Genomic DNA, 12,742 nt, shown 5'->3' on the forward strand with positions numbered 1-12,742 from the left:
TGTTAATATTTTATAAATTATAAATGCTGTATTGATTTGTTAATCATATAATATGACTTTGCTTTTTTAGCTTATTTTTAATTGTTGATTTCTTAACAATGTTTTATAGATTTCAATTGTTTCACTGATTAATATTTTAATTATTCTATAAGATTTATGCTGTACTTGTGATGTTCTTTTATGTTCTATCTTATTATTATTTATTGTTTGCAAGCTACTTTGGGATTCACTTGGAATGAAAAGTGGCATAGAAATATAATCAATCAAATCAATCAAAACGGTGTTGCATTGCAGTTGCTAAAACAGGCATAAAAAACCTTTAACAGTCTGCCAAGACAATCAGCATTTTTCAAGTTGTGCATGAGAAAAAGAGTTTGGAAGCTACTGTTTTAGAAGAGCACCTCAGGTTTTGAAAAATTGTGTTGCTTAAGATACTGAGTGCTATATTAATTTAAGCATTTTACTTTCACTGTTCACCTAATTTGTGCATACATATAGTTGATTCAGGTGTTGAAGAAACTTGCAGCACAACTGGATATAACATCTAGAGATCCATGATCAGAACTCTTACTTTTATAAATAGTTTAATAACAGCCACAGGGAGAAGAATATTTAACCTTTCATTCCGTGCCATTTTCTTAGGGAAAACTGTTTACCTTCAGCTTCTTTTTAGCCTGTAGGGGGTGGGAATCCCACAGCTATGTGTACATTTCCCCCCCAAGAGGCAAATAGTTTTGAGTACATAATTTTCATTTGGAAAACAAGAGGGTGAAGAAAAGGATACACCCCTTTTCCCCAATGACATACTACTGATGGGATTGCCTTCCTCCTCCACTGTTAATAGTTTAATGAAACGAAAGGAGATATGCTCTCAGACCTCCTGATCTCACAACTTACTTGACCCTCAACCTGTTTGTCAGTTACTTTGCTCCAATATTAGATCAAGAACAGTGTGTCTGTGTGCACGTATGCAAGTACATGCCTAGTTTTCTGAATAATTTGTTGCCTTTAAATTTTACTTTAGTTCCCTGATTTAATTTTGCAGTTCTCATTTATGCCTGCAGCTATATTAGATTAGCATCAGCAAGTGTATTCTGCCAGGGCTATATCCTCTTTGTTTAAGTAACAAATATCTCCAGTTTTTGTCATAGTTGTGATTCCTGCCATGTAGAATTCCATAGATGCTCTATCATTACTTCTTGTGTATAATCTGATTTAGCGTATATTTTCATTTGTATCACTGTAGAAAATTCTTGTCTTACCTATAGAGCAAGGCAAGAAAATTAAGAAAGGCTCCCGGCAAGAATACATGTAATGGATGTTATACACACATCCCTTCTCTCTATAGAAATGGGTCAGACAAGTTATTATGAATGCAAATTGAAGGGGTACCTTTGATATTGTTTAAATCATGTCTGACAATATAATTATTTGTGTGTGTGAATCTGGTTTATTGCTAGACTTACTCATTCGGCAGGTAAATAACCATGTCTTCATAAAGACAGCAGCTTTAGGAAAATGATTATAAGAGACCTCATTGTATCCTGCTTTACCCCTGAAAATCAAAATATATCAAAATTGATGCATTTTTTAGCTCTACAAGATTAACATGCAGATGACTAATGGAATTGTTCCATAGGAACTTGATAATTTTGTGCATCTAAAACTGGGCCATTGTGTTTAGTCTTTTTCACCAAGAAAGTAAACTGATTATAGATTTACATTTTCCAAGAATTAAGGGCAGGTTTGCTTGTTCTCTGCATGGATAAATTAACAGTGCCACTAGGTGGAGCTGTTAATCCAAACAAGTGAAAATTGTTGGTAAGCATTTAGTTTGCTTCCTGTTGAACAGTACTGTATTTTGGAATTATTAGAATACCAGATAAAACTGGCTGTAATGAAGAGCATAAGAGCTATAGGACTCCTGGGATAGGCAAATGCTAAGAAACCTCCTTAACCTGTATCCTTTATTGGAAGAGATATAGTAAGTAGTGGCAGAGCAACCATAGCACATTGGTAGAGCACCTGCTTTTTGAGTCCCAGATCTGAATACTGTCCTTTCCAGGTAGGACTGGGCATGTCCCCTATCTGAAATGCTGGAGGGTTGATGCTAGTCAGTGTGGACAGTACTGATCAATGGCCTGAATTGGTATAAGGCAGCTTTCTATGTTCCTAAGTAGCATACAAAGAATGATGCATACTGTTACGGATTTCATCTAGTGAATAAAACAACCTTTTGAAATGTTCCAGCTGAAATAAGCCCTCAATGTTGGAAGGGTGAAGTTTACAACAATAATCAAATAGAAATTTGGTACCGATGTTTATGAAAAAGTCAGGAAGTGTATCAGTTTATATATGTTGGGAGAATCTAAAAAATGAACTTTGTAGACTCTGATTTTCAGCCATACTATAGAAAGTGGACCTGCTGCTTTAAAAACGTCAGTATTGTGAAAAATGAGGTTCAAGACATAGAAGCTGCCCTTAATATATGAAAAACTCAAATATGGCAGAGAGCAGGATTGCCATTTTTTAAGGAAGTGAGTATATCTTATGTTGCATTATTCTCCAGCTGTGTGTCTTTAGAAACATTGACAGATGGTTGGCTGTGGCTTTGTATCAAAATAAGACTAAGCTTTTCCTCTGCTTTCTTAGTTGATGTGCTCCCCATAATTGCATAGATGATTACTGCAAAAAAAGACAAACAGATGTTTGAAGTACTGCTTGTTATGCTGAAGTTGTGAGGAAAGGTAAAAAGTGAGACCCATGGGAGATAGCTGTAGCATCCACTCTTGAAGAGAGGATATTTTCAAAATAGATTGGCATATGTAGACTGGAGCAATGGTATCTAAACTCTCAATAGTTTTGATCATATATGCACATACTGAGGGATGGCTGGAATAAATGTCAAAGCCATCTTTGACTTGGTTGTCAAAGATGTTGGGTTGTGCAGTGAAAGCATATTGTTTGTTCTGATGTTAATTCTCCATTAAATAGCTCACTGCAGAAACCACAATGACTTTTGAGAAGTATGATTATAATACACTCATGCGAATCAGAATATAATTATTCCTGGGCAACCATATCATGACCCAGAATCCCTTCTTTGAAGCTTTTTTTCAGTATGTCTGATACTTTATGATATAATGATTGAGCTGGTACTTTCTCTTTCATCCAATACGTATAAAACAGATGACCTGGGAAAGTGGCTTCTGTGGCTACCTCTCTCACTTGATAATTATTCCCCCCCTCTCATTAAGCCCATGAACATGCAGTTTTGCCACAGATGTGCTCACTATGAGTTTCAGACCTTTTGGTAGGCTTCAGAGGTACTCTAACAGTGCAAATGCAAGTCGTTTTATGACGGCCGATGACCAGTATCAGGACAAAAACACCAATTACAAAATTTAAAAGCTGCAAATGATAAAATGATATAAAATTGCATCTTTCTGCCAGTCTCTTGACAAGCAATATTGGTGAACAAAGCTCAAGCTAATCTTAAGCTATTATAAATTGATTCCAACTCATAGCAGAAAAAACAGCTCAAAAAAATCCAACCAGAAACAGAGCAAAATACAGCAACAGGCAATCCATCAGACTACAGTGGTTTTCCGTTTTTCGATGCGCTTCGCAAGACGAATTTCCCTATGGGCTTGCTTCGCAAGACGAAAACGTCTTGCGAGTCTTGCAATTTTTTTCGCCCCCCCCCTTTTTCTAAGCCGCTAATAGCCTTTTAGCCGCTAAGCCTTTAATAGCCGCTAACAGCGCTAACCTGCTAAGCCGCTAATAGGGTTGCTTCACAAGACGAAAAAACCACTAGACGAAGAGACTCGCGGAACGGATTATTTTCGTCTTGCAAGGCACCACTGTACAACAAAGGGTGAGATGGGAAGCAGGGCCACTTCATTGTCTTTGATCCAAGACCAGCTATGGCCTGGTTAGCACATTATGGTTTGCAACCATGGCTTAGCATGAATGTGCAGCCTTCTGGAGAGAAATTTCAGCTCCTTTGTTCCTCCCTGGTCATTCTGCTGCTACACTGAGCTAAACCATAGTTTGTCTTAGAATGTCTTCAAACCTAGAGCTCTCCTAGACAAACTACAAGCTGTAAACTGTAGCACAAACCTTGGTTACATCTTATGGTTAGTTTGGAGAAAGCTAATCACACTCAGCCAAACTTTTTTTCAATCACTGCAAGTGCTTGTTTTTGCTTTTCCTTTCACCTTCCCCATCCCTGTTTTTTCTTTTTAGTCTTTCAGATTTTGAGCCTGCTGGCAAGAACTATCTCATTGGTTATTGACCGTTTTTAAGCTGCTCTGGAAGCCTATTAGCTGAAAGCTTGCAAGGAAAACGCTTTAAATCAGTGTACTGGCAGATGTTGCCAACTCTCAACAGTATGACCAATGGCCAGGGATATTGGGAGTTGCTGTACATAACATCTGGAGGGCACCACATTGGCCACCCCTACTTTAAATAAATGTATAAACTTAAGAGTTCTAAAATCTCTCAAAGTGCATTGACAGATTTTTTTTTGGGGGGGGGGATTCCATTATGAGTGTTCTATTGCTGTACCAGCATAACAAAAAAGAATATGGCCATTACTTAGGATCTTTTCTAGTCCAAATACTAAAGGCTGAGACTAAATAAAAGAGAGTGGCCCACCAGCTGTGACAGTCTTTCATATAAATCACGACTTCTCTGGAAGTAGCTGCGACACAGCAGGCTATAAGTCCTTATGGGGTATAACAAATTTGCTGGGACTTTTCTCCTTCATCTTCCTCTCCCCCCTGCAGTAACATTTGCACCCTTGGAAAGGAGGAAGCTGGATACTATATCTATCCATCCATCCACCCATCTATCTTAGTTTACAAAAATACGTGCATTGTCTCTTTTTTCAAGTTTCTACAGATCAGTTTCATTTGTTGTGAGACATTAGTGTTGCATGTAGTATTAGGTTGGGAAGAAAAGAGGGGAGGAGGAATGGTGAGTGGGGTGGGCTCAGGTGGTTCTGCTTCTATTCTACTTACACTGTGTGGGGTTTTGTGTCAGCGTCACTTTTATGGGTTCTCTTACTATTTGCTTGTTGCATTTCCTTGGTGGTGAGAGAAGTTGGGGGTGGCCTAGGGTGTGGTTGGTTGTAGTGAGATTTGTTTTTGTGTGCGTGTGCGTGTGTGTGTGTGGATTTTTGCATCAGGTTAGCCAGATTGATACATATGCTGTCAACGGATTCTTGTTGTTGACTTGTTGGGCTATGTATGTGGAAAGGGGAACCATACCGGGGTGAAGGCATCTTCTATTTGTCCCCATGTCAGTTTCAGTTTATTAGTTAGTTTTTCTAATAAGGCTGTTTGCCATACTATTTGATACCATTAGTCCATGCTTACTCCTGACAGGTCTCTCCAATGTTTGGCTATGATGCTAGCTGGATACTTGTGAAGGCATAAGTCACCCTTAAATTTGTTTTTGCCATTTGGACATTTTCACATGTGGTGCTGATAACATATTTTATCATTGAGTGCATTAGTTGTAAATGTTAAATGAGTTAGAAGGATGTTCTTGTTTTTAAATGAAATGTGTAGTCTAATACACAGGCTTATATTCAAAACATACAGATGGGCAATATAAATAATGATAATAGCCATGTGAAAACAGTTGGTGTGTGTTATTCTGTCATGAAGTAGCACTGAAAATTTCACAGATAAAATAAATAAGATCTACCATTTGAATGTGCCTTTTACCTGAGGCAGTTCTACCCAACAAATCTGTTGTTTGGGTTATCATCCCATTGCAACTTCCTTTAATTTTCAAAAACACACAAAAATCTTTTGTTAATAAGAGTTCAACTTACCTTTGTTGAGACCATTATGGAATTTAAATCTGTGACGTAAGAAAAGGGCCACATCTGCTTGTGTTTTATCATATGAATCAGTTTCCTATGGCACCCCACATTCATGTCATCTTAGGTCAATGTAGGTGTAACTATGGGACTATTCCTTATGTTTTGCAGATTGCCTGTTTTCCCTTCTAGCACTAAAATAATTTGGTCAAGCAACCATTCCCATAATTTCCACCACACAGCCATAGGGTACTACACCACTCACATTTCACACAATTCTCAATACCCCAAGGACCACCTCTCCCCATATGAACCAACTTGGACCCTGCAATCATAATTTGAGCCCTTCGCGTGTCCCTTCCGCAAGAGGCCTGGAGGGCGACAACACAAGAACGGACTTTTTCTGTGGTGGCTCCCCACTTATGGAATGCTCTCCCCAGGGATGCTTGCCTGGCGCCTTCATTACATATTTTTAGGCAACAGGCCTTTGGCTAATTAAACAATCTATGGCCTTTTAAACTGGGGGCAGGGGGGATTATTGTTAAACACAAACAATATTATTATGGTATGTATTTTTGTGCTTTTATATTGTAAACTGCCCTGTAATCCTCCAGTGAAGGGTGGTATATAAAATGAATGAATGAATGAATGAATGGAACTGCCCATTTTGTCCCAATATCTTTCTTTCTAAGAGGGCTAGAGATTTTTAAAAAATGAAAGCTCAGAATCTGGGACACCTGCCAATAAGCACCACTGGAAGCCTTCACAGGTGCCATGGCAACCAAGGGTGCTGGATTGGCAACTACTGAACTATAACTGTAGAAGACTTTGATCCAATGGACTGCAGGATATTATTATCTTCCTAGAGTTGGAAAAGCAATTTGTGATGCTATGCAAATGGGCCACTGCCTGGGAAGTAAAAGCAAAGGCCTACATGCAGTAATATGTGCAAATGGACTGTCTGAATGATAGTCTTAAACTGTGCAGGCTGACAGTTTCATTTATATGCCCGAAATAAAACTTATTTTAAAACATAGCCAGATCTTGCAATATTTTCATATCAGTTATTTCCCATAGGTCCACGATGGGCTTCCTGGAACACAGGTGTCTTTATTTGTATCAGATGCGCTGGAATTCATCGAAATCTGGGGGTTCATATATCAAGGGTCAAGTCTGTCAACTTGGACCAATGGACACCAGAACAAATACAGGTAAAGAAAACTAAAGTTGTAGTGGGGGCAGCAGAAATCTTCTGGAAAGTTTATTTCACAAGCTTAATTGGTAAAATGGATTATTCTTGCCTACCTTTTTTTAAAAAAGGACCAACAACTGTTATTTAGTTAGAGGCATTTTCGTTAGGAGGACACTATGTGGCAGCCACTATGTTTGCTTCCCTTGCGGATTTCAGTATTCATATCTACTTAAAATATCAAGACTACATATTGAAGGCTGTTTGAAACTACTTCCACATGACAGCTACCATTTTCTGTGTGAAAAGAGTAATGAAATGGATTGACGTTCCATGCTAATAATGGCTTGTCTTTGTGCTGCCAAACTTGTATTGTGGCAACTTGCATAGTTTAACAGTATTAAAAGCTTTCTAGCCAATAAAGTGAATAATGCCCTGAAACTTTTGGCCCTCTATTTTGTTCACTTATTCAGAGCCTGATCCATTTTGGCATAGTTTCTCCCATTTTGCTTAGGGCTTCTTCCATATTCAGAACATGATCCCAATTGCAATTTTTTAAAAAAGAAGTGGTGATTTTTACTGAAGGCAGAGAGAACCTTCATATTGCCCTCATTAATAATCAGGGTGGTAATAGTATCAGTTTCAGTTTTTCAGGCTGAAGAAAGGGGGAGCATCGTCCCAGTTGTTTTGATAATCAAGATGCACCCTGGCAATTCTCCAAAAGAGAGGCCTTCTTTTTGGAAGGTTTCACAAGAATGTTTGATAAATCAGTCCTGTTTTGCCTTATCTCAAAATAGCCACTATTTTTTCAATGTTTCTGACAACAGTCTTTAAGGATTTTCAGTTTACAGGAGCATTTCACTTGTGTTACATTATCCAGCTTTTCAACAAAAACATAACTTCACTTAGCCTGATGACCTGTTCCTGTCAACTATCATTTTGCCCATTAATACACATAAGTAGAATTCTATGAATTTTTAGAAACGTGACATTTAATTATCAAAAGGCAGTTTAAGCAAAATTGTCAAAAATACAGTACTTGCAACATAAAAAATATAGAAGCAGTTTATGTTATGGTATAAAAGCAGTGTGCAGGATATTTTATGGTAGCGGAAATATTTTCAATAGGGATATTACCTTTTTCTCAACACTAAAAGTGCCTGGTAATATCTCCCTGCCAAAATCTTACAACAGAATTTAGCATTGCTTAGGCAATACTATGCAACCTTATCCCAACAAGACAAAACTTATGCACATGTTACTTATGCTTAAAATAGTTGTCTGCTATCAAAGGAAAAAAGGGGGAAACTGACAAAATGAGGGTTCTTTTGCCTGATTTTTAAAAAATCTTCCATTTAATAATCTTGACTGCTCCTTGTAACAGTGCAGAACTCTGAAATACTTCCACAAGGTTTTGCTACACGTAGCAAGAAATCAGTTAAGAGACATACCTTAGGATTTTCGTTGTGTTTGAAAGTTTTACCTTGCAGAAAGCATACAAGGCACGTCAGCACTGTTGCTTTTGCAGAATATAATTCCATGAGAAGATTTCATGAAAAGGCCTAAAGCCAGAATATTATGATACTTGTGAAAAATGACTACAAAAGTAGTTGCTTGAATAGTTACACATTTACAGGCCACTTCTAACTATAAATACTCAAAAGTTCCATTGATCTTGATAGTAATGACTTTCACGTACAAATGGTTATGACTTCAGTGGCTGTGTGTTCAATAAGAATTAAAATGGTTCATCTTTTTTCTTTTGCTATTGCTTTTAGTGCATGCAGGAAATGGGAAATACCAAGGCAAGGCTACTCTATGAAGCTAATCTACCAGAGAACTTTCGTAGACCACAAACAGATCAGTATCCTTTGTGCACTGCCATACTGAGAGAAGACAATAGTAATTTGAGTATTATTACAACGTACATGATTATATTCTACTGTGCATAGAGTGATTAAATTGAAAGGGAGTAAAAACAAGAAAAAATACTGGACGATTGGTTTCCAATGAATTGTGAGGCAGTTTTTAGTTTATTCCAAATAATAATGTACAGTGGTGCCTCGCAAGACGAAAAGAATCCGTTCTGTGATTCTCTTCGTCTAGCGGTTTTTTCGTCTTGCGAAGCAAGCCCATTAGCGGATTAGCGCTATTAGCGGCTTTTAGCGGCTTATCGGATCAGCTGATAAGCGGCTTAGCGGCTTAGAAAAAGGGGGGAAAGGGGAAAAAACCCGCAGGAACTCGCAAGGCATTGTCGTCTTGCGAAGCAAGCCCATAGGAAATTCGTTTTGCGAAGCACCTCCAAAACGGAAAACTCTTTCGTCTAGCGAGTTTTCCGTCTTGCGAGGCATTCGTCTTGCGGGGCACCACTGTATTCAGAGATAACATTTGGTTAAATACTGCTAAATATGTAGCAATATTATGATAAAGAGCTTGGTCTAGTAGATCACTTTTAGTAGTGCAAAAAAAATCACAAATAAGCATAGCCCAGATGACCTCTACCCCTGTCTTTGGTTGGACAATCTCTGAGGCATCTCCCATCCCTACGTACCAGGCCTAGGCCTAGTGCTAGTGCATGTGAACTAGTGATGGTAACACATTTTGGAAACAGAGTTTGGATGGTAGTCCACTCAGTTCGGAGCCAGCACTAGCACCCATCCATTCTGACATGATTTATAACAGCTTTGTGGCACACCTCTAACAGTGCCTTTCCCCTGACCTGTCTCCAAGTGTTACCAGAGTTGTGGAGGGGAAGGGGAAATGTCAGACATCAGGGCTAGCTAAAACTCAGGGCTTTTAGTTCTAACTTACTGTAATGAAGACTTCTGAACATGCTTGGAACTATAAAAACTGTTTTTGTTTTTTTAAATTACCCCTAGCCCATTGATAGCCAGCAGGGAAGCATTAACTGTGCATAGCATAGGTGTGACTACATTAGTCAAGAAAGTGCACCTCCCTAACTTTTTCGAGTCTGAACTAGAAAAGTTGGGGAAAATTTAAAGAGCTCTTTTTTTTCTTTCTTTCTTACTAATGCTGATCATATAGTCACTCCTCACATGCATTTTGAGATGTAGTTCAAAAGATTTTGTGCTAGAAGGCTCGATGTATTAAGGTGTGCTTATATGAAATCAAGTATTGAATGAGACCTTGCTAAAATACTAATTAAAATTGAATGTGTGTGCTTCTAGCTTTAAAGATCTTATCTAGGATATAACTGGGAATTAAATGTTTTGTACTGTAAACCCTCTTTAGTTTGGTCTGTGTTCTGTCTTCCTTAAGTTATCTGATCTCAGAGCTGTGGAATTTTTCATCAGGGATAAATACGAGAAGAAGAAATACTATGACAAAAATGCTGTTAACATCAGCAGTGTAAGTAAACGATCAATTACTTCTGAATTTTGGTTTAACATGTGCATGTTGTAATATAGTTAAATTATGCATACTATGACATATTTTAAGTGATTGCTCCCCACCTCCACAGCCCACTGTGATCCGTCTAACAAAGCTGCTCCTGGCAGTTGATGGATCCCTCTTGCAAGGCATGGGATAGGGCATGGGGCAGCTGTAGCAGGATGGGAAATCAGAGGCATTTTGGGCTACCCTGTGCAAGCCAGGAAGAACTTTCTGACAGTAAGAGCTGTTCAACAGTGGAACAGACTACCTCAGGAGGTGGTGGGCTCTCCTTGCTTGGAAGTTTTTAAGTAGAGGTTGGACGACTAGCTGTCATGTATGCTTTAACTGAGATTTCTGCATGGCAGGGAGTTGGACCAGATGACCCCAGGGTTCCTTCCAACTCTACAATTCTGTGGTTCTGCAATTCCTCCCCTTCCTGTCACTTCTGCAATCACTGTGCGTGGATTTTAACAAGTGAACAGGACACTTGCTTACCAACTATGTGATATCACAACACCATGTGATTTACATGCTGTGCTTGTTCCACCCATCTGTCAAAATTGACCACAAAGAGCAAAAAAGTTTCCCTGCTGACATATTATAAAAGACCAACCCTGTCAGTACAGAGACAGGAAAAAACTGATTATCGTTAATCATAGAATTGGTGTTAATGACTTGCTTGAAAAATAAAGTACTGCACCATGCCTACAAGCTGAGGAACTCTTAGGGAGAATGAAGAGGAATGTGATTGAAACCTGCTGTCAAGTATTTGTGACTCTAGACTGATGGGTGGGGTACTGATAGATGTTCCTTCAAGGCTCACGAGAACCTTTGCTACTGAAAAGAACGTGGCCATGTAAACTCATTAACTGTAAAATGGAAATTGCTTTGCTGAATCAGAACAGGGATTCCTCTAGCCAAGCATTGTATCCCCTGACAGTGGCCACCAATTTGCATGGCTGAGCTGACAATCCTTTGTTATGATCAGAGATATACAGCTTTAACATTCAGCTCTGCTGTTATGGCTAATTACCATACTTCCAGGAATCCTTTTAGACCTTCTGAGAAGTCATTTGACCTAGTGAGCACTTGCTATTCTCATGGCAATGAACTCCATAAGTTGGTTATGTGTTGCCTTGTTGACCACCTTCATTCACACCAAGCTCCTTTTGGGAGGGGGGTAACTTGAAATGCAAATAACATATATTTTTGCTACCTGTCTGCTTGAAGGTAGGCAGTGTGGCTCTACTTACAGAAGGCACCCCTATATTCCTCTGCCTGAAATCCGTATTGGAATTTTGCTGTGCAGTGATCTATATCAGCCCATTGATCATATTACTACAACTTTTACTTGGCGGACTGACCTTGACCTTTTAAAAATCCTAATACATCATTTTAAAAGATAATATTAATTTGCTTTTGGGATCCAACAGATTCATTATAATCCTAGCCGAAAATAAAGTTGCCTATTCAAAATGACTTAACATTTTTAACATTATTTTTTAAAAAAAATCTTACTATTTTCACATTCCAAAAAAAATAGCCCCAATTTGCTTGTAGTGCTAAGCCAAATTATTACTTAGTGAAAACAAGCAAGTGACCTTGAGGAGCAAAGTCACCATGATTCTTGTTCCGGGTACCAACTTGCTTGCTCATTCTTGCTAAGCCGTTGTTTGACTTACCCTGTGGCCTTATTCTCACGTAATGCTAAACCAAAAGCTGCTTGGGTACATTGGACCTCACAGTGTTAATTTAAATGCATCTTAGGTCTAACAAAATGCCTTGGAGGATAAAATGGAATTTTTCATAGGTGAAATGCTGGACTCGGAAGAGAAACCAAAGAAACCAGTGTTGCAAATTTGCCATACGATAAAAACTGCTCCTGGGGTGGGGTCCAGCATAGCCCAGCAGTGTTTTGTAATTTGTGGGCATTAAAAAAATAATAATAATTTAGTGCTCTTGAAGTGAATAATCACAGCAAAATAGAATTTTTCATATAGACAAACTGCTAAGTTATATTCCTACCCACAACAAATGCCATGGTTTGTGAGAGTTAAATATAAAAAATAGTTTGTAGTAATCAAAGAATAGAAAATACAGAGTAACAATTTGAGAGTAGAAATGAAATGAAGTTGTTAATCAAAGCACTGTGGTTCCAAGTGTTACAATGAGATGTTGCCAGCAGAATTTTTAATATCACGTGTGGCTTATGGGGCCTCTTAGTAATGTCAAGAGTTGGCCGTTGTTTATTTAAAGAGGCGGTTGCTCAGTGGTGGAGAACATGCTTTGCATGCAGAATGTCCCAGCTGTGGCGCTGTCTCGCCTGC

The 12,742-nt window shown here is 38.5% G+C and overlaps 1 protein-coding gene across 3 annotated transcripts in view; it reads left to right on the top strand.

Moving 5' to 3' along the window:
* The window catches only part of SMAP1 (small ArfGAP 1), a 64,447-nt gene that overhangs the window by 20,202 nt on the left and 31,503 nt on the right, over window positions 1-12,742 (top strand). For all 3 annotated transcript variants that reach the window (XM_083497387.1, XM_083497385.1, XM_083497386.1), the window contains exons 2-4: window positions 6,911-7,044; window positions 8,801-8,886; window positions 10,316-10,391. In XM_083497387.1, coding sequence (XP_083353513.1) covers window positions 8,804-8,886; window positions 10,316-10,391 — 159 coding nt within the window. In that variant the 5' untranslated portion in view covers window positions 6,911-7,044; window positions 8,801-8,803. The remainder of the gene's footprint in view (window positions 1-6,910; window positions 7,045-8,800; window positions 8,887-10,315; window positions 10,392-12,742) is intronic.

The sequence above is a fragment of the Podarcis liolepis genome (genome assembly GCF_965112155.1).
Source record: "Podarcis liolepis genome assembly, chromosome: 3".
NCBI lineage: Eukaryota > Metazoa > Chordata > Lepidosauria > Squamata > Lacertidae > Podarcis > Podarcis liolepis.